The following is a 22605-nucleotide window of genomic DNA, read 5'->3' as shown; positions in this document are numbered from 1 at the left end:
TCTATTTTATTTTTTATTACATTCTGCACAATGAGTACTTTTACTTTTGCTACTTTTGAGAGATATATATATATATATATATATATATATATATTTTTTTTTATGATACTTTTGTACTTTTACTTTGACTACGGGACTTCTACTTCAACAGATTATTTCTTCATTGCAGTATTGTGATACTTTTATTTAAATAAATGTGAGTACTTATTCCATCATCTGTATGCATGCATGTATGTGTACAGTATGTACCGTATTGTTACCATGTGTCTTGGATGTGTATTTAACCAGCACAGACTGTGCAGAAACATTAAGGCCTGACTGATCTGTGCAACGATTTCCCATTTGCCTCAGGCAGCTGTCAAAGCAGACAAGACAGAAGATAATTGTTGATAATTGTGGCGTGTGGCGTTATTTTAAAACGGGTGACACATAACCATGACATCTACAGCGGTATGTGTGTTAGTCAGTGTGTTTACGTGTGTGCGTGCGTGAATGCGTGCGTGCAATCCAGGCGTGCGTGCAATCCGTGCATGCATACGTTTGTTATATAATATAATTATATTTGGTTAACTTTCAGAGTAAATACACAGTGAAGTTTGGAGGAGATAAGTACAGTCAGGACTTGAACCTTTACTTTACTTTTACTTTACTTACATTTGTTTATTTGGACAGGACAATGCATATTAATGGACGTCACATGGACGTACTGTAAATACACCGGATATAGCACAGTTGCTAATTTTCATCCGCAGTCCTCACAGGAAAAACAGACAGTCAAACAGTGGAATACATTTACATAGGGAACACAGCATAAAAATAGAAATACACCTAAAAATAATCATGACTGGTTGCAGCTTTGGTTTTCAAGCAACCATTTTTTCAGATTGTATTTAAAAGAGGGAAATCCCTTATACGCAGAGGAAGGCCATTCCATGCTACACAACCCTGTACTGAGAGGACATTTTGGCCGAATGTTGTTCGCAGTCTCCTCGAGTGGTGGCTCTGGTACTGATTCCCCTATCGGGCTTTCGTTTAATGAATTCACTTCGGGGGGGGGGGGCTTCCTGTCAAACACCTTGAGCGCACTCTTGCAGAGCTGTTCTATGGGTTTGAGAGTAGTCACACCTGTGCAAGACCAGTTTGTGAAACAGTATTTAATGTGTGATAGGATCATACAGTGAAGATAAGATCTGGCTGCTCCAACTGTCAGGAATGGTCTAATTTGTTTAACATTTTGAAGGTTGAATTTAATGTTTTTTAAAGGTTAGGGTTGAGTCTAATATGACTCAGAGGAACTCTGGGACACTTCACCAGCCCAAAGCCCTCCATCTCCTCAATTAATGAATGGTTCTTCTCAAGCAGCGCAGCAATAAAGTTCACTCAGCCATTAGATAAACAGTCCTGCTTTCATTTTCATCACAGGTGACCTTTGCTGGTTGATGTAAACAATCTGAAATCCTGAGGGTTCATTGAAAATGTTCAGATTGTCCAGTTATATCGCCACCAGGAGGCCATTTTTTTTATATTGCTCCTACAGATATTATAGTCATCGAGACGGATCTGTGTGATTTTTCATATTCCATCCTAATTGGTGAATTCCGAACATTGCTGGCCCATTGCTGACGGAGACCTGTAGTCTGAGAAGCACTTTTTGTAGTTAGAGTATTATTATATATACAGTATGCACATGAACACACACACACACACACACACACACACACACACACACACACACACACACACACACACACACACACACAATTGGAAGATTGCTTTCATATCGATCCAAAGTAGTTGAAGACTTGTTTTTAATTCTATTTCAGTTAGCCACTACTGTAGGCCTAGATGTTTTTCCACACCTAGTTTTTAAATGTTCATTAGTATTAGTTACCGTAACTCTAATAACCTTTCATGTGAGTTGTGTTTGTTGAGGAACAGTCACAACCCTTTCCCTCAGGAAAACCACACTTTTTATTGACTCTGCATAATACAGTGAAGTAATATCCAGCCCCAATTAATATTTCATCTCAGTTTAATTGCTCCCATTACCTCGAGATTGCTCTGTGTTGTGTCGATAATTATTTTACGGGGTAATTAATCACCTTTTTAAAAAACTAAGCGGCCATAATCCTTAATATGCCTCTTAAGCGTCCTGCGAAACACCTCAACAAAAGAGCTTAACAAACATCGAAGGACAGAAAGTAGGACAGTTTTTCACAAAAGACCCAGTTGTCAGTGGAGTATTGTCTTGGTATTTGAGTCATAAACAAAATAAACATTGTAACTTTACTTTTAAGCTAGCTTATTGCAGTGCATCCTGGTAAAAGTCTTACATTAACATAATGGTGACTATTACTGTTAACAATAATACTGTATAATATACTGTATTATTGTTAACAGTAATAGTATATTATATCTAGTACACAATACATGATGGGTCTGATACACAATTTAATAATAATAATACATAATTATGTTTGCACACTGCTCTGGTTACACTCATGTTCAACATGTTTGAGGCAGAATGTCATTAAGCACTTGACTTGCTCTGTATAGTATTGTGAATGACACATGTATATTGTTGACTGGGGTCACCCAGGAGTCAATACTTGGTCCTTTTTGTCCCTTTCCAACACATCTTTTGGTGGAATCTTTTATTCTCACATTGTGAGCTTGGTAATAGACGGTTCGCCTGTTGTGACTCGCGGGGACCGGTGTGCGTTGCACCCCTACTAACTGGAAAGCTATAGCATAAGCAAGGGAATTATTGTTTAGTTATCATCATTGGCTTGTCTTGCATCCTACAGTATATTGTGGTGAGAATTTGACTCGTCACAGCTGACAATCTTCAAAGAGCCCCGTTGACCTACTTTAATGCAACAGCAAGAGGCAATAACACTTTGCATTCTTGCACAATGAAAAGCAGAAGGCATACAACCTATTCTATAATTACATCATCGATTGGAGGTTGGAGCTCTTGCGTAGAAATAACTACAGTTTTGGTTGGAAAAGTTAAGATGACAAGAGCATGACTCAGATGTTATTGGGATTTTATACATACGATACTGTATACTGTATACTGTATGTATACAAATCCATTTGGTCCCAAGTTGGACATAAGGCTTTAACGATTTGCCTCCATCGGGACCTGTCTTTTCTACTTGTGTACAACCCTTTTTGCATTCCTTTGCAGTGCCTTGCTCAATTCCCAGGAGTTGAACCCGCTCGTCTGTGAGCTAATGACAGTAATATTCACCAGATGCAGCTAGAACCTCTGGGGGATTCAATGTTAACGACCCAAAACTAATCATTGACACTATGATCAGAACTGTGTGTGTGTGTGTGTGTGTGTGTGTGTGTGTGTGTGTGTGTGTGTGTGTGTGTGTGTGTGTGTGTGTGTGTGTGTGTGCGCGTTTGTGTGCGCGTGCACATGCGCAATTGCGCATGCGTCTGTGTTGAATGGTAGTATTGCAGCAGTGTTGCACTGAAATAGAGTAGCAGTGGGTGAGAGCAGCGCCGTAGTAAATGGATTTGGTAGCAGCAGTTGGAGTCCCATCATCATCATCATCATAATCATCATCATCGTCATCAGTGTTGTAGCTACAGCTGCCAGCGTACTGTAATCATCTGTTTTTAGTGTGTCCTCTTCTCTGGATTCCTGTGGTCTGCTCTCTGGATAATGCTCATAATGACTTTAACCAGAGTCCACTACAGGACAGCTGATCTGGACAGTTTAACATTCTGACTGGAAACATCTGTTTCCCAAACAATGACTCGACTCAAGTGAAAATCCCATTTTCTTTCCTTACATAAAAAAATATATACAGTGCATATTTCAAAACGTAATTCTTTCACTGCCACCGTGTGGCCACGAGCGATATCGGTTGGCTGCCAGACGGATGCAGTGAGATTATTCTATGACACACTTCCGTTTTTCCATCTCAGTGGAAAATCCTCCCAATGGAATCCTATGGGACGACGCATCGCGTTACGATTGGCTCTAGCTGTTTTTCTTTTTTTTCTCTTTTTATGATCAGTACTTTATTTGGATTTTTTACAAATAAACAGAAAAAACAAACAACAGAATACGTATGCATGGACATTATGTATGAACACAATTTACATAATATAAAACAAGGATAGACAAGATAAACAAATAAAAATGGCTCCAGCTGTTTTTCTAACTTGTTTTCACTGATCATGATCATGGATTACTTTCCGACATAGGACATTCGTGTGAATGGAAAGACATACAATACTGGGTGATTCTTTAAAGGTGTGTAGCAACTCATAACCGGCCCAGGGCTAAAAGTTGATTTTTAGCTAGACCATTTCATATCGATATAAAGCAAACAAACAAACAAACAAATTGATGTAAGTAATGTAAATGTAATAATTAAGAAGTAGTGAAAATAGCCGATCTACAAGCTCATAGATCTGCTATTTTCACTAGTTTGGGTCCCGGGCAAACGTCTAATCTCTCTTTTGGTTCTCAACCTAAAAAGTTTGGAACCCGCTGCTCTAGTGTGGGCGCTCCAATGAGCAAATCACCTGACATTAACCACCACTTAGTCTCTATTCTGGGGCTAACATTCAGTGACAATAGCCAATCTATAATCTCACAACACAGCGCTTTGCGGTGCTGTGAGATTCCAGATTGGCTATTTTTGCCAAAGATATTTTAGTGTACACATAAAAACAGTGGGGGGTCTAGTATAGAGCCCATGGGAATTGGGTTCTATACTAGGTTGAATGACTCCAGTGAAGCTGTTCAGAATTGGCAACAGTATAGAGGTCTGGTGGTAAGATAAGAGTGAAACAGAGGATGGATACAGGTAAGAATAGAGTCAAGAGTTAAATTAAGATAGATTAGAATAAAGATAAAAGAAAATCAAATAGTCTTAGACTAGCACTGGGTCTGACTGAGTTAACGTAATTTCCACTATGTCAATATATACAGTATATGTAGTCTTTCACCAGTGAACGTGTGCACAGGCCTTCAGGCCTTTGTGTGGGAGGACGCGGAACGAGCCTGACACACACAGATAAGACTAACATTGGGACTGTAGGTTCCCCACTGTGAGGGAGAGAGATACCAAGCGACCGTGAGAGAAAAAGACCAAGTGACAGAGAGAGATGGAAATAGAATGAGAGAGGAGAGAAAACTAAATTAAGTTAAAGTGATGTCCCGTGGAAGTGCAAGACAATGGTGGCGATTAATCAACGAACAGTGGCCTGACCGTTTTCCAATGGATCCAATGTAATTCTTATTTTGTCACAAGCTCTTGTTATCGCTTTTAATTGGTTCAATATTTATAAAACCCACACCCCCTTGTACTACGAAGCAGGCCGTTAACCAGGCCATTAAGTATGAAACAAAAGAAAGAAAAACAGTGCATGGAGATACAAGGTTTCTGCCTGACAGCAACCATACATTATGAGATGGAGTTGGATCAGGCCAGTACCGTGTTTCGTGTGATGTATAGTCTCTAGAGACAGAATGTTGGCTCACTCAATTTCACACACGCACGCACACGCACACTTCCATTTTCCCCTTGCAGTCATGTAAATAACTCCTACTGGAAACCCAATGAGAAAGTCTATCTATAGGTTGTTGCGGAAATGGAAATTCTGCATTTCAAGAAATGTCAAACGGATGACAGCTTCCTCCTGTGTGGAACGTTTACAAGATGGCACTACAGACTCATAGCATTGGAACTAAGGTTGTGGAAGAGTTGTCTGACTGGAGATGTACCGGCATAATGAGATGGAGTGGGTGATGTTTTGTTTTTCTAGATACAGTGCTGGTATATGCAATGCATGGATGGAAAGTGTAAGAGTAAGAGTTTGATCTTTCATTGTGAAGTGACTAGAAGGCGTGGGTCCCTATATTCTGCCAGGGGCAAAGCAGCTATTTTCCAACCAATGCAGTTGTCATTTTTACACCCAGTGCCGACGTTCAAATCAAATTATCTAACACCTATTTAGCTGGGAGTGTAGTTCTCTAAAATTAGGTGTGGTCTGGAAGAAACAAGGCACTGCTATATCTTCTTCTCAGATTCTTGTAATAACTAATTTCCTTACTATTTAGCACATTATTGAGATTAAGATGCTCCTAGGTGGGTTCACAATGCTCACACACTGATTGCAATAAAAAATGTTGAAATCTGATTTCAACAAAGTATAACCCTCAGAACAACATGGTAGAATACATTTCTGAGGGGCTCCACACATATTGAGATCCAAGAAAGGGAGATAAACAAATAGATGCATTAATTCCAATTACTACTAGCCTTACACTGTCTTCAAATACCTTTTTGTCTCTGCTCACCGTCAAATCATGAGACACAGACAGCAGCATTTGTCATGCTTTAATTGGTGGTTTCAGCTGTCAGTTGAGCAGCTGAGAATGAGTGAATGATTATTAAGTTGATATGTAACTGTCATCACTGATATAACTCACATTACTGCTAGGGTTAGGGTTAGGGTTACTTCTCATCCAATCCATCATTTAAATAATGTGCCTATAGGCAGCTTTCCCTTAAAGGGAATGGTAGACACCCTGATTGGTTTAATTAATGTAACCCCTGAAACACACCCATGACTAATACAGCGGCTTGGCGCCATGTGCCGGGCTTTGCGACAAGAAAACCTGCTGTCTACTAGCAAAACTGGCGTGAACACACACTCCTGATGCAATTTGTGCCCAATCTGTATTATGTATAGTAGGCCTGCATGTTTATGGTTGCAATTATAATCCTGATTATTTTATTATGGTCTCAGAGCCTCATCGTTAGAGACTATTTTAGTCTTGTTTAATACTGACTCATGTGAAAAGAGTGGAGGCCAAGGGGTGGAGAGAAACTCTGGCCTGGCAGGGGAATGTGCCAACTATAGTCTGACAGGCAGCGTTCGGACAGATGCTGCTTCCAAAAACACCTCCAGTATGGGCTCACAAATTCACAATGGTACAGTGTGTCTTTGAAACTGGAAGTTTGGAATAAAAATAAATAAACCTAAAAATGGAGAGTACACTTTGGCAGGAGTTTGGTCCACTCTGCACTGCAGTGCAGCATTAAACACTGATGTTGTGTGTTACTTTAGAATGTATGGATATTCTGTGAATTGTCTTTGCCTGTCTTTAGTATGCTATTGTTTATGTCTGTGTTGAAAAATATCTATAATAATAATCGTAGCCACTTAGGCTATACACTTTGACAAATAGTGAAAATAGCCGGTGGTTAATCTGTTTTTTTCTACTTAAATTATGGGTTCTAAGGATAACCTGATGAAGGTCTAACAGACCGAAACGTTGTCAAACCTTTTTATTTGCATTTGAAGACAGTGTGCGGGAGTTTCTTCTTTTTCAGTGCGTTAAGCTTTCATTTGGTCTTCTCCTACACATCTGTTTATATCGATATAAATCTATATACGATATATCGTTACATTGTAGGTGTGCAAAAGACTTGCTTTTTATCTAATTAAAATATATTATAAAAATGTATATGAAAGGTTTAAGGTTACTTAATTTTGTCTCCTGGGGAGAAATTTGTTGTGGAGAGTCTGGAGACACAATATAATACTTTTAATAACTAGAACTGCACTCTGTCGAGTGCATACTTGCTTGTTGCACACTAGTAGGCCATAAATAGCCAACTAGTGCGCAAGCAGAGCGCGCAAGTACTTTCGACCGTTATAAACTGTCTTTTTTTTAACTTTGTTTTGTTGAACTTTGAACGGTACCTTCCGGTACCATTCCCAACAACATCACTATGGTGGGGGTCTGGGATGTTTTGACCAAAAACTTATTCTAGTGCTTCAGACACCTCTCTCCAGAATGGTCTCAATTTGGGGCATGTCCAAAATATATGAGTATGATTCCCGATATGTGCTCCACAGTCCCTCCAGCATCTATTTGAATGATCTGGACCCATTTTGGCCACTATTTGAGGCGTCCTGAAAAATCGAGATATTACTTTCCATTTAAATTCTCTCCAAGTATTCGAGTTGGTTACCAGGTGCGCTTCACTACATACCTCTTCCCACGTATCCGTTGTTACTTCTATACCTAATTCAGCCTCCCATTTCTCTTTTATATACAGTGTATTATTTGGGCAAAGGTCCAAGAAGATTTGGTAGAATTCCTTGATTACCTTGCCAGCACCAAATTCAAATTTGAGCAACAGCTCCTCAATAGGAGTGGGTTTCATGGCCCTCTCCCAGTCCTTATGTTTTGTTAGAAAGTCTCTCAGTTGCAAATATCTGAAAAAATTTGTCCTTGGGATCCTGAATTCAGTCTGTATCTGTTCGAATGATTTAAGACCATCCTTATTAACTAATTGGTGTATGCTGGTTAGGCCGAATTCTGTCCAATTCCTGAATCCTACATCCAGTTGAGCTGGTATGAACTCCTTTATGTAACCAATATGTGTTAGCGAGGAGATCTGTTTAGGTAGTCCAAATGAAGTTTTTATTTTTCTCCATATTTTTAAAGTAACTCTAGTCCACTCGCTCATTTGGATCTCTTTCAGTGAGGTGTCTGTCTGTCTGTCTGTCTGTCTGTCTGTCTGTCTGTCTGTCTGTCTGTGTCTGTCTGTCTGTCTGTCTGTCTGTCTGTCTGTCTGTCTGTCTGTCTGTCTGTCTGTCTGTCTGTCTGTCTGTCTGTCTGTCTGTCTGTCTGTCTGTCTGTCTGTCTGTCTGTCTGTCTGTCTGTCTGTCTGTCTGTCTGTCTGTCTGTCTGTCTGTCTGTCTGTCTGTCTGTCTGTCTGTCTCTGTCTGTCTGTCTGTCTCTGTCTGTCTGTCTGTCTGTCTGTGGTACGAACAGCTGGTGCAACTCCCCTCTCCCCCCCCCCCCCTCCTCTCCCCTCTCTCTCTCTCTCTCTCTCTCTCTCTCTCTCTCTCTATCTCTCTCTCATTAGCAGGGAACAGTGCAGCACTAATACTATCTCTCTCTCTCTGTTTCTGGCACAACAGCGCCCCCTACTGGTACTCATAGTCATATACTGGTGCTCATGGCCACATAGATATAGGTAGGTAGGTGAACGAACACATAGGTACTGGTGAACACGGACATTGCTGTTCCTGCATTGCCCAGATACAGTACCTTTCCAGAATGCTATAATGCCAGCAGCCATTCAAATTCTAACCCCCAAGTCGCTTGCAGCTTTCTGGAACATAAAAAACTAAAATCTAACATTAATACAGTACCCAGACCGATACTTTAGATGATCTTAAGTAGAACTGACATTCTTCAACCCATTTTGTGTCAAATCTTGTGAGGCCCAGTGATACAGCATATCAAATGAAGTACGTCTAATCCTCTGTTTCTTATGGGAGATTGGAGCTTTCCTAATTCATTCCATGGCAGTTATTTCTTTACCCAAACAAACAGATCTATATATAAATTGGATTATGTATTGATTTAAACAGCAATATGTGAGGAAGGACATTCATTGTAATGATTGCAATCTGCCTTAGTAAAGACATCTCGGGGTAGAAAATACAATTGGTTAAATCAAAGAGCTTGGCCAAAAGCGTATGCCAAGATATTTCAATCCATTATTTGCCACCTTAATTTATATGAATTTATGTAGGGGGGGAGTTAGATGCTTTAGCAGACAGTTTGAGGGTCCAATGGAGTTAAGATGTTTTTTCTGAAAAGCTTTTACTACTGTACTTTTCATTGATTCAATATTTTAACCAACACACAGACGTACACACAGCAACGATCTGCAAAGCATCTGTAGTATAATGAAGTGCATGGTTATAACTTGGTATCTGCATGTAGGTCTAGCCGTATGAATGTATGCATCAGCATCACCATCTGCACTGTATCATAAAGGTACCCGGCCATGCGCACGCATAGTGCATATACTGGTGTGCATATAGTTGCTGTCTGGTGGAAACTACATGCTCAACCCTGTTACTTTTCAGGATTATGATTAAAAAATTGATAATTGGTAAGAGGATTCTGCCCGACAGCAACAATATGTATATGTGTGAAAGCAGAGCTAGGCCATGCCTCAGTGCGTGCGTGCGTGCGTGCGTGTGTGGGTATTTCTCTGTGGCATTTGGAGAGGAAGTCTCACATTGCAGCCTGTTATCACTCAGCGCTTCCCCTGGAGAGGCACGGCCATGAAGGTCGCTGGGCCGTGGTTATATATGATCCATCCTGCAGGCACTGTGGGTTGAATGCAGAGGCAGGCGGGTAGGAGGGAGCCCGCTCCATCCTGCAGGCGGGGAGGCTCAAGGCTCTGTGTGTTGAATGCAGAGGCAGGCGGGTAGGAGGGAGCCCACTGTGTGTTGAATGCAGAGGCAGGCGGGTAGGAGGGAGCGCACTGTGTGTTGAATGCAGAGGCAGGCGGGTAGGAGGGAGCCCGCTGTGTGTTGAATGCAGAGGCAGGCGGGTAGGAGGGAGCCCGCTGTGTGTTGAATGCAGAGGCAGGCGGTCAGGCGGGTAGGAGGGAGCCCGCTCCATCCGTGTTAGAACATAGGAAGAAAGACAACAGGAGTCATGTTATGAGAGGAAGAAGAGAGGGTGTGTGTGTGTCTTTTTGTCATAAGGTTACTTTAGGTAAACCAGCATAAATCTCTCTCTGATTATGCTGATTTATTCAACATTTACAAAATATTGAGTATTTTAGGAACACATTGTTACTATCGGACTGAAACCATGCACATTCATTCTTTGTCATATGACAGTGCCAAAAACCCATCTACAAGCTTGTAGATGGGCTATTTAAAAAAACATTTACAAATAATATTATAGGAGCATATCGTTGAATGAATGCCATATTTTATTCTTTGTCGTATGATGAACAAAAATAGCACATGTAGATAACGGGAGTTCCTATGAGATAATTGTACTGTTACCACATCACCCTCTGTCGAGTGTCCGCTAAATAGCATGGAATGGATGTAAGCAATTGTCTTGGGTCTGAACATTGAATCTAAATGGTTCCCTGACTTTATGACCGATGTGGTTTCCACCGAAAGACACAATATCCATTCGTTACGCTCACACATTAAATGGGAAGGGAAATGTCAGAGTTTGATTTTATTTCCGGGCGAGGCAGACGTCTACGGTTTCACACTGAGGAGGGATTCCAAGAGACCATTTCTCCAAACTGTCTGAGCAAGAAGGTTAATTAGCCAGACAATAGAAAAGCAATTTTGCGATGTCACTTCTAGTTCCCGCTGAAGTTCTTTAATCTTTTGAACACAGCAGCCTCCTGGAAGTTCAGACTCAAACCCATACAAAAAGGAGAGAGCGAGAAAGGGCTTTGGGGGAGGCAGCATCAGTGAACCGGAGGAAGGCAGGCTTCGACCTGCTGTGGAATGAGATGTGGGGGTTATTAACATGAGAGCGACCAGGCTGTGTGAGGAGTGCCTGAGTGTTTTCTTTTCTGTTAGTTAGCTGAATAAGCTGCTCTTTAGTCTGAGTAGCTGTTATGAAAACCCCTCCTTGTCACTTATGATAAATGCGATCCGTGTTGCTGGGGGAAAGGGAAAAAAAAGAGAATACGCAGCCATTCGGGAGGAGCCCGAAATGGCACTGCAGCAGAAAGGCATCGCTTTGCAAGAGTGTTAGAGAGATGGTGTGGGGCGCGCACACACACACACACACACACACACACACACACACACACACACACACACACACACACACGGTTGTGTGTGCGGGGTGATTGACACAATTGCATTCCATTTAACAAGGCGAGTGACCCACTAAACCTAGCTGTCCCCTTTCTCTTCTCTCTCTTCTCTCTCTCTCTCTCTCTCTCTTTCCTGTCCTTGGTCTCTCCACCAATTTGCCACAGCGTATACCCATCAAAGCCCCGCCCTACCCCATCTCCGCAGGTGTCTCTATTAAGCCTGATATTTATCTGCTATAAAGTGCACGCTCGATGTAATGTCTCGCAGACTCTGCAATCTCCAGGAAGACTATAGGCAGATTTCTTGCCCCAAAAGCTACTTAGAGCTGTTAACCGAGAAAACCACAAGCGGAGAGAATGCTAATAAGGAGCTAGTCTTCCACATCTCAAAGATTAGATTAAGTATCAAGGGAGGGCCTGATCTCACTTCTGCTGCCAGCCCTGCTCCACACAAAAGTTTCAACACCGAGATAGAAGCCCCGAATGCTGAAATCTCCTATCTGCAAATGTACAACCATCAACATAGGTGCTTGCTCACAAAATGCATCATTGGAGTGGCTGAAATAGGGAGCATGGACATTTTCCCAATACGGATTGTACCATAAATATATTTGGGTCTATAGACAATTCAATGCACAACAGTGCGACTTCCCATCCAAGAAGTGGAACCTCAAACCATGGCAGTGTAGTGCCTAATTGCTCCATTTTAAGGTCCAGGGAATAGCCGATTTACAAGGTCACAACAAGTTGTGGATGCTATGCATTGTGAGCTAGTAGATTGCCTATTTTTGGCACGTGACACCGTCGTACGGCAGACCATAGATTAAGCATGCAGTACCCACTGAGGTAGTACAAATTACCTTGCCAAGTGAATTAATGAATTTCCTGGAAAACGCATTTCCTCTCATTTGGGACTGGGAAACCAATTATTTTCCTATAAATATGATCGAGCAAAAGACACATCCTTGACCCTTTGTGTGATGTGAAGTGGACGTAATCACCACAATGCAAATCCTCCCACCTAGCTCTGTCTGTACTAATGAAAGAAATCCTTTTACAATGTAAGGATAGGGAACAGTATTATGCATTCATGCCTGAGTCAACACTTCTCAGTAGAGTACTGCACACAGAGGACTTGGCACGTCATTTAGAACAGCAAATATAACCCCAGAAGTGCACTGTCAGAAGCACAATTCACTTTAAAGTGTTTGATGTTGTTTTCAATATGCTATGTTTATCTGTGAAGTGAATAATAATACATACCTCATCTCACACTCGATTGCGAACCGATCTAGTGAGAGCTGAAGGTCTCTGGCCTATGTGCCAGAGACCTTCAGCACATCATTTGCAAAAACAAGACCCATAGCTCACCGAACCGTATACCCTCAACAGTCAACACCACGACTTCGTCTTGGGGTCCTGTCCATGAATATCACAAACAGGATAGGTGACAAGGCGCAGCCGTGGCGGAGGCAAACCGGAAACCAATCGGACTCCTGAGCAGGTGGACACAGCTCTCGCTTTGGGTCTAGATTAGATGGGCCTCAACAAGGTCCCCCTCGGCCCCATACTCCCACAGCACCTCCCACAGCACCTCCCGGGGACCCGGTCATTATGCCTTCTCCAAATGTGGAGGGTCATGATGATGATGATAATGTTAATAAATAATAAGGGGTCAAGCCCGAAGGACCCCTTATTGTTTTTTCATACTGGATTTTTCGCAGTTCTAAGCTGTCGTTTTCCATGAAATCTATTTATGTCCAAAAAGCAACGTCAAAGATTTCCGTAGACTGGTTAACCACTCCTTCTTGAAATCATATTTCCATTAATTTGTGTGGCGTCTCGACCCTGCTAATGCATGGTTGACTGCGGGAGTACAGCATTGACAGACAACCCCTTCAGCTAATCAACGTAACAAAAAAGTGACGTCATCTCCAGTCTCCAAACCGCTATTTAAAGATGAGATGCTGTGTGGCTTATTGCTGCTTGCAGCTATATTTATTATTAATATTTATTTTTTATATAATACCCATATCGTCCCAACCCTAATATATTATATATATATATATGACGATATGGGTACCTCACGATACGATATATATCGTGATATTAGGCCCCCGATAACGATAATATCACGATATCTGCAACTACAAAATACTTGGAACTAAAAAAACGCTATTTTCATGCTCGGACACAGGGAGGGACACTCTGTCTATAGTGGTTGCACCACGCAAACACTAAATTAATACTCAATAAACTCCCCCTTTGCCTCATACCCTCACAAACACTGACCATTATCACTGGTATGATCATAATACCTCACAAACATCACCAACTGACCATTATCACTGGTATGATCATAATACCTCACAAACATCACCAACTGACCATTATCACTGGTGTCAGTGGACTGGTGTCAGCTATTCCCACAAAGCTGTTTGGACAAATCACCATCCAGTATATTCAGTACTTCTGGTCGCTGTGGAATCTGAGAGTGGGATTTACTTTATTTTAGCTGTCATTTCCTCCATTTCTAAACATGTTGTTCATCACTTCATTATGAACAACATTTCAATTTTTTTCAAAACATTTAATTTTATCTATATCGATATTTTAATAATCGATATTGATTATTTATCGTGGGAGGACGTATCGATATATATCGCAATATCGATATTTCAGCACACCCCTAATATATATATATATATATATACTTGGATGGAGCATAGAAGTATATTCTGATCACATGTTTCTTATTATTTATTAAAAAAGGTTGTTTTTCTTTTCTGCTTAGGACCCGCCCCCGGGTGTGTATTTACAATATTTCACCACAGTCTACTGTATCTATGCAGTACATAAAGCTCTGGAGCTGTATCGCTCAATAGCTCATACAATGCTCTACCGTTCCATCCAGCAGCATGTTAGTTAGGCTATCAAGGCTGGAGGCAGGCAGCGCCCCCCATCCCTCCCACCCCTCACCCTCTGTGAACCCGCTGCTGATGTGGGCGTCTGTCTGTCAGCAGCAAGTGATGAGTGTGCACATCAAGGCCTTTCCGCTGATTATTGCCGTCCCGGGAAGGTGGCGGTGCACAACATATGAAAGAGCCACCCATGCTGCTGTGCCTCTGACATGCTTGACTTGTCGGGGGGGGGGGGGGGGGGGATCTGGTTTTCCTAACTCCCTGACCTCGTCACAATCCATCCCTCCACATAGGGCGTCCTTGACTTTGACCCAATGATTTACTAAGCGGTCCTGGCCCCCCCCCCCCCCCCCCCCCTGGTGATGGAACACTTCTCTTTGTGCTTTTCTGTTGCCCCGTGATTGTGTGCACCCTTTAACCAATTCTGACCTGAGATCAGATTCTAAAAATGACAGTTTTCTGAAAAAGCTATGTTTCTATGTCAGTCGTTCTTCGATTTTTCTAAAATAGCAGACCTACAACAGCTTGTAGATCTGCTATTTTTCAATAGCTAAAGCATAACGTAATGCTAACACCAAAAGGGGTTCCCGCCCAAAATAGGTTAACCAATTTCAACTTGCCGTCCCTATTTTGGGCATGTCAAATGTTCAAAAATATTCTAAGGATAGCAGAGCTGTGATGCTTTGCACCACAACACTTTGTGAGCTTGTAGCTTTGCTTACTTTTGTGTCAAATAATGTCTGTTAAAAGAAATGCCGTTAAGTGGAGGGAAAAGGTCTTTGTTATGAGTTGAAACAGATTAGCAGTTGCAGTAAATACAAAGCATGTCACCATTGAAACTTTGTGGCTCCTTCATTGTTTTCATGTCTTGTCTAGGTTCTGTAATTCTGTGTGTGTTGTGTGTGTGTGTGTGTGTGTGTGTGTGTGTGTGTGTGTGTGTGTGTGTGTGTGTGCGCGCGTGCATGTGTGCGTTCTTGCGCCTATGTTTGTAGTCTGAGAGTGCAGACATGCACACAAGGATCATTTGGGTTGAAAAGCATGCTGTTTTGCCACATTGTCTTTATCTTGGTGGTTGTTTCATACAGTTTATCATTGTTGTGTCAGAGTGTGTAACTTGGTTGTTGTGAGCATACAGTTTATCATTGTTGTGTCAGAGACTCAGAGTGTGTAACTTGCTGTCAGTGAAGATGACATTGCATGTGACAGGACTGTGTAAATGGGCCCCACTGTGCACTGTTTGCATGCCACAAGTTTCTTCAATGTTCACAAAGGACCTCATCTGAATAAACAACACTGAATGCCGCAGGGATTATTGCATGTCCCAGTGTGTGCAGAAGTGACTGCGTTATTAACCACTTAAGCCCTCCAGTACAGTGGGAAAGAAATGGCAAAAATAGACTTGCGAGTCATGATGTGTTTTAGATCTGCTATGTGTATATATATATATATATATATATATATATATATATAAATAACGAGCCATATTATTATTAATTTGAAGGCCTTAAAATGGATTCATGAATCATGGATGACCAGATGTTCCGATGATCTTGAGCTCTCTCTCTCTCATATGTAAACTGTAAAAGCCAGGGGATCAGACCTCATTGTAATGCTTAAGGATGCGAGGGCGTGCCACTTATGCTCTACTGTACTGGCGAAGTCTATATTCAGATCAATACACATCAACATAGACCTCCTGGGATTTGTCGACAATCCTCCAACACTCATTCCTTTGAGCCAACAAGGATGTATTTCAAACACGTATTTCTACCCGGTATCTGCCACACCACTATTTAATTTATCGCATGACATAATGGGTTCAAGAGTAACATTTTCAAAAGGGTATTGTTGTGGAAATTCCTCTCACATATGCCACTTATTCAAAAAGCAGCAGCCTTTCAAGAAAACAAAGTATATCCCCGTGATTTTTTGTCTGATGAACAGACAAAAATAAACACGGTAAAATACATATCCATTTGTAACTCAAAATGTTACCAAATGGACCCGCAAACGATCGGTACTGTTGCTGGAGAAAAGTGTGGGCTTGATCTCTTGTGGTCTGACACGGGATGTTTCAAGTTAAAACCGATGACACCATCCATTCTCAAACTCTCCAAAGTTGGCTTTGTTGCAGCAGACGTACAGTAGCATCAAACATGACCCAGACGTCATATCCTAAATAAATGTTTTCAAAATGTAGAGATTAAGCTCACTAATTAACACTCACATTGTAGTCTTCCACTAATTTGTGTTTTTCTTTTGTCTCCCTCTCCCTTGCTGTTTTGACATTCTTAGGTTCATATGTATGACTCTACCATGGACCACATACTCGGCTGCCTGCTGGTCCTGGGAATCACAGTGATGTTTGCCCATGCCTGCCCCAAGTACTGCGTGTGCCAGAACCTGTCCGAGTCCCTGGGGACCCTGTGTCCCGCTAAAGGCCTCCTGTTCGTGCCGTCGGACATCGACCGCACCACGGTGGAGCTCCGCCTGGGCGGCAACTACATCCTCCGCATCACCCAGCAGGACTTCGCCAACATGACCGACCTCGTCGACCTGACGCTGTCGCGGAACACCATCGGCTACATCCAGCCCTTCTCTTTCGGCGACCTCGAGACCCTGCGCTCGCTCCACCTGGACAACAACAGACTGACGGAGCTGGGCAACGATGACCTCCGCGGCCTGATCAACCTGCAGCACCTCATTCTCAACAACAACCAGCTGGGCCACGTCTACGAGCGGGCCTTCGAGGACCTGGCCCCGACCCTGGAGGACCTGGACCTGTCCTACAACAACCTGGTCTCTCTGCCGTGGGACTCGGTCCGGCTGATGGTCAACCTCCATCAGCTGAGCTTGGACCACAATCTGTTGGACTTCATCCCCGAGGGAACGTTCACCGACCTGGAGAGGCTGGCGAGGCTCGACCTCACCTCCAACCGCCTGCAGAAGCTGCCGCCGGATCCCATCTTCGCCCGTGCCCAGGACTCCATGATCCTGACGACGCCCTACGCACCCCAGCTGTCGCTCAGCGTCGGCGGGAACCCGCTGCACTGCAACTGCGAGATGCTCTGGTTCCGGAGGCTGGAGCGCGACGACGACCTGGAGACCTGTGCCTCCCCGCCGTCCCTGAAGGGGCGCTACTTCTGGTACGTGAAGGAGGAGGATTTCATATGCCAGGCCCCCATGATCACCCAGCACACCCACAGGATGCTGGTGCTGGAGGGGCAGACCGCCAGCCTGCGCTGCGAAGCCATCGGGGATCCCGCTCCCAGCATCCACTGGATCTCCCCGGACGACCGCTTACTGGGAAACTCGTCCCGCACCACCGTGTACGGCAACGGAACGCTGAGCATCACCATCACCACGTCCAAGGACTACGGAAGCTTCACCTGCATCGCCGCCAACGTGGCGGGGGAGTCCACCGCCTCCGTGGAAGTGTCAATCATACAGCTCCCTCACCTGAGCAACGGCACGGGAGCCCAGCCGGCGCAGCCCAAGTCCCGCCTCTCGGACATCACCGGCACCACCAAGGTCATCAAGGGGGCCCCGAAGGGCCAGCCGGAGAAGACCGTGTCGGCGTCGGAGGTGACGGCAGTGTCGGCGCTGGTGACGTGGACGGTCAGCACGTCGGCACCCAAGGTGAAGATGTACCAGCTGCAGTACAACTGCTCTGACGACGAAGTGCTCATCTACAGGTATAGAAGGGATTTTATACTTTTTGTTATCAATATTTGGATTCGATCGTGATATGAATCCACTGAGCATTTACAAAAAAAATTTCACCATTTATTAAAGGAGTCGTTTTTTTACTGAATTCTGTTGATATAATGTGAACCACTGTTAGGGGCTTTAAGAAGGTAGGCGTTCTGGTCGAGGTGGAAACCAAAGACCGATAACATTGTGTGGACTTATTTCCACGGGGGGGGGGGGGGGGTTCCGCTTCTTCTGGTCATCAATGGATACAGTGTCATCATCTTAAGGTTAAAATGGCTGGTCCGGAATTCGCCTTTAAAAGTGTGGGCATGCGTGCGTGTGTGTCCCTGTCTGAGTGTGCAGAGTTGTGTTGAAATAAACCCACAGACCTCCAACAAAGCTATTCCTGGCAGGGATTCAGCACAATACAGCACAAGGACACCATGTCTGTATATTCAAGTGGCTGTCTGAAATACATCTCCCTTTTAGCTGCTGTTTTCCTTTTATACAGAGAACCCATCCATCATCAAACTACTCTGCCGTCCATCGAATTGTTGGACAGGCACACCAAAAAACAACTCTATTCTCCTTCCTTTTTTGTTCCAATTCCTTTTCAACATGTCCTTTGCAGAGCATTGCGTTGGGTTGGACTCGATTATGCTCAGCAGTACATAACCGGGAGGGAATTCCTATAAGCTCAGAGCTTGATGGGCAGATATTCAGTCAATCCAGTAGCGTTTAAACAGGGCTGAAATAGTAATTTACAAAGCTCATATTCTGCCAGTGCAGCTTGTAAAATGGATGTGAAATCATGCAGCCAGGGAAAGGGGGGGGGGATCCAATTTCTTAATGGCAGTTATTAAATCAGTTTGGTAGGCTACTCCCTTTAAAAACCTGTGGAACGTGACATAGTTTCAGGCTTTAGCCTTGAGGGAAGCAACCCTGTCCTTGCTATGGTGTATTTCCCAGTTTTATACAGTATCTTTCCCCATAATTACTCCACCAATGACACAGTAAGATTATTTTTATGGTGTGACAGAAGGCCAAGCCATCTAGAACAGGATTTTGTCTGTCCCTACAGCAGAGCAGATCTTCAGTAATATTTCAGTTCAATCGCAATAATGCTCTCGGAGCGATACTTCCTTACTTAACACCCCCGCCGTCACGTTGCTGGGACGAGTCTCAGACAATGTGAGGTGGGGTCCTGGAGGCCGGCATTATTGGCTGTTAGCCGTGGGATGAAAAGAGTGTGATAGTATTGTACATTCAAGTCTTATTCACTGAGAAGCATGCGCTATTGATTACAGCTGTGTGGATAACACTGGGTATACAATGATAGTCAGACAGATATCCTATCGTCGATGTTGAGTGGAAAGCTGTTACATTTCAGGAAATGGCAAAAGTAAATCTGTGGTCCAATGAATACAATGTAGTTGTTAGTCTGACAATCTCTCACAACACAGTGATGAGAGGCATTGAACATTCTTAACCAGTTATGGGGTCTGTACTGGGTCCCCTCCTATAAGACGCAATAGCCCCATTGCGACACCTTGTAGACGGTCTTTTTCTGGCGAATGTTAATTATGACATACCCAGAAAAGGGGCTCTAGTGTTCATCTCCAAGTACCATAAATGTAAATGAATTTGTCTTGGTAGTGAGGAGATATTGACATTTTAAAGATGATCAAGGTGCTACACAGTCCCTAAGACTATGAAATAATTGAAGACCAACATTGAAGACAAAAGTGTGTAAACACAAACATTTAAGACAAATGTGTGTGAACACAAACACAGGACAAAAGTGAGGATGCAAATTGGCCAGATGAGATGATGTATGATGACGTGTGATTGGCCAGATGAGATGATGTATGATGACGTGTGATTGGCCAGATGAGATGATGTATGATGACGTGTGATTGGCCACATGAGATGATGTATGATAACGTGTGATGAGAAGAGTGTCCTCACTTCAGAGACGGGTGTGATTTTTAAATCAAGTACAAATTTGACAGAGCAACTTTCACTTGTAGTTATATTAGTAATGTTTAACCAGGACTAGGAGTCTCTGTGCTTTAACTAGTACTGGAGTTGAGTACTTGTAGTTATATTAGTAATGTTTAACCAGGACTAGGAGTCTCTGTGCTTTAGCTAGTACTGGAGTTGAGTACTTGTAGTTATATTAGTAATGTTTAACCAGGACTAGGAGTCTCTGTGCTTTAACTAGTACTGGAGTTGAGTACTTTGTCCGCCACTGATCATTAAAGGTTATGTCACAGAAACATGGCAATGCACGGTTGCCTCGCACAGAGAGACTCTCCAACTTCAATTATATTTTAATCCATTACAGTTAGTGTGAGGGCATGCTTATATTGTATAGACTCAAGTAAAGGGTATAGGGAAAAAAAAGACAAAGAAACCCGTCATGGCCCATTTAATCTCCACAGCTACAATACAGCTGCTGAGTCCAGGAGAGAAAGAAGCAGTCACTGAGAAGCCATTAGGGATTTTTGCTTATATAAGCATAATCATGTTTCCCAGCAGCAGCATCCTGATGTTTAGGCCGAATCAATGAGCCAGGAGACAATTTGACATGACCTTGATGTGTTTGTCCAGAGGAAAAGGGCCCCAAGGAATCAATGGGAGGGTAACAGGATAGGTGGGCACCACTGCACCAGTGTTAATTTTGTTGACCTAAAACTATGACAAAACATGGTCGTCGACTACCTTTTTGTACTGATAAGAAAATCACACTTGTGAAGTGAGGGGCGCTCTTATCGTCAGTCATCATACATCATCACATTCCAGCCAGGGGTACACACATTTCTCAGCCAATCAAATCAACGCTATGGGGTACAAACAAACACTTTTTGGGGGCTGGCGCCCCACAAAAAGAAATGCATACTAAATAAAGACTAAGCTATGATGACAATTTCGTCAATAACTGGACTAAAATGTTAGGTTGGGACTAGTGGAGAAGAGTTCCAGTAAAACTAAAAGACAAGTCATGTTATGTTTGGTAGCAGAGAACTTTCAGACAGAGAACCAGGAAGTGCAGAACGTCTCCACGTTTTGGGACTACACATTCAACCAGTCTATACAGTACAGTACAGCACTGGAGCACCCTCCCACTCAGTTTCTCTGATGCTGTCACTATTTCCCTGCCCCCCCGCCCACCTGCCCTCTAATCTCTCTCTCTCTCGCTCTCTATCTCTCTCTCTCTTCTGATTAATAATAAGTGGGGCACTCTCCAAATTGCCTAGTGCAGCCTGAAGGTGTGAGACCCATGAAACGTATCTGCTAGTGATAAGCATGGGTATACATTACTATATGAACTGCTACTTTATCCCCATGTACGCATGTGACTTAAGACCTATACGGCGTTGTACGACTAATACCGAAAACAGACAATCTACAAGCTCAGAACGTGTCACATTGTGACTTGTTGTGGGCTTGTAGATCTGCCATTTTAGCTATTTTCCCAAAATATGGGATGCCTGGGTTAATGTGGTTAAAATGAAATAAATAGATTATGCAGAGTCTATGCCTGGAATCAATTAGACAGATGTGAAAGGGAATATGGCAGTCTGAATTATGTCATTGACTGCGTCACTATTTTCGGTGAGAGAGCATTTTATGATGTATTGTGATCACTCAACAGAGCATGTGACATTATTGGATCGAATTTGACCTAGATTCATTGTCATTGTGTGTTTCTCGCTCTCTCTCTCCCCTATACTACCATCCTCTACGATGGAATAAAACAGATACAACTAGAAAAAGTGCCCTTCTGGGCACAGGTCTCCACCAGGAGGATAGGAGTGTGTGTGTGATGTTCTGCAAAATGTTTAGGAGTAATATGGTTTGTGTGTGTGTGTGTGTGTGTGTGTGTGTTATGTGTCTTGGCCTGTTGTAGCGCCACCATGAGGCTGATTCAAAAACTGTCAAGTGGCATTTCTTCCTCAACCTAGTGAGAATATGCATGCATCATCGCAATCGGGCAGTGTGTTGAGGAGTTGTGGCGATTTGTACAAAACGGGTACAAAGTGAGCTACTCCTGAAAAGTTTAGAAGCCAATCGTAGCCAATCAGGATGGATTATGAGAAACCAAGTCCTTCTGGTGGCGCTATAAAGAGCAGATGTGATGTGTACAAAGTTTTACACAGATCCGTGCAGTTAGAGGTAAAAACACTAATCGGCCAGTTATAGCGCCACCATGAGGCTGAGTTGAAAATGTTCAAGTGGCATTGTGGCAATTTGTCGAGCGGCAGGTGTCGAAAGCATCGTGTAGCAAAGTATATTATCTGTAACACGCTTTCCTGCGATGTAAACTCTAAATG

The 22605-nt window shown here is 43.0% G+C and overlaps 1 protein-coding gene across 1 annotated transcript in view; it reads left to right on the top strand.

The window, feature by feature from the left end:
• Nucleotides 1-22605, top strand: part of lrfn2b (leucine rich repeat and fibronectin type III domain containing 2b) — a gene marked incomplete at its 3' end in the record, with an annotated part of 54888 nt that overhangs the window by 30534 nt on the left and 1749 nt on the right. Inside the window, exon 3 of the mRNA XM_080790272.1 lies at nucleotides 16871-18270. Coding sequence (XP_080646398.1) covers nucleotides 16877-18270 — 1394 coding nt within the window. The 5' untranslated portion in view covers nucleotides 16871-16876. The remainder of the gene's footprint in view (nucleotides 1-16870; nucleotides 18271-22605) is intronic.

The sequence above is a fragment of the Protomyctophum bolini genome (genome assembly GCF_963924005.1).
Source record: "Protomyctophum bolini genome assembly, chromosome: 19".
NCBI lineage: Eukaryota > Metazoa > Chordata > Actinopteri > Myctophiformes > Myctophidae > Protomyctophum > Protomyctophum bolini.
The sequence above is the reverse complement of the archived record's forward strand: the minus strand, read 5'-3'. Positions and strand labels throughout refer to the sequence as shown.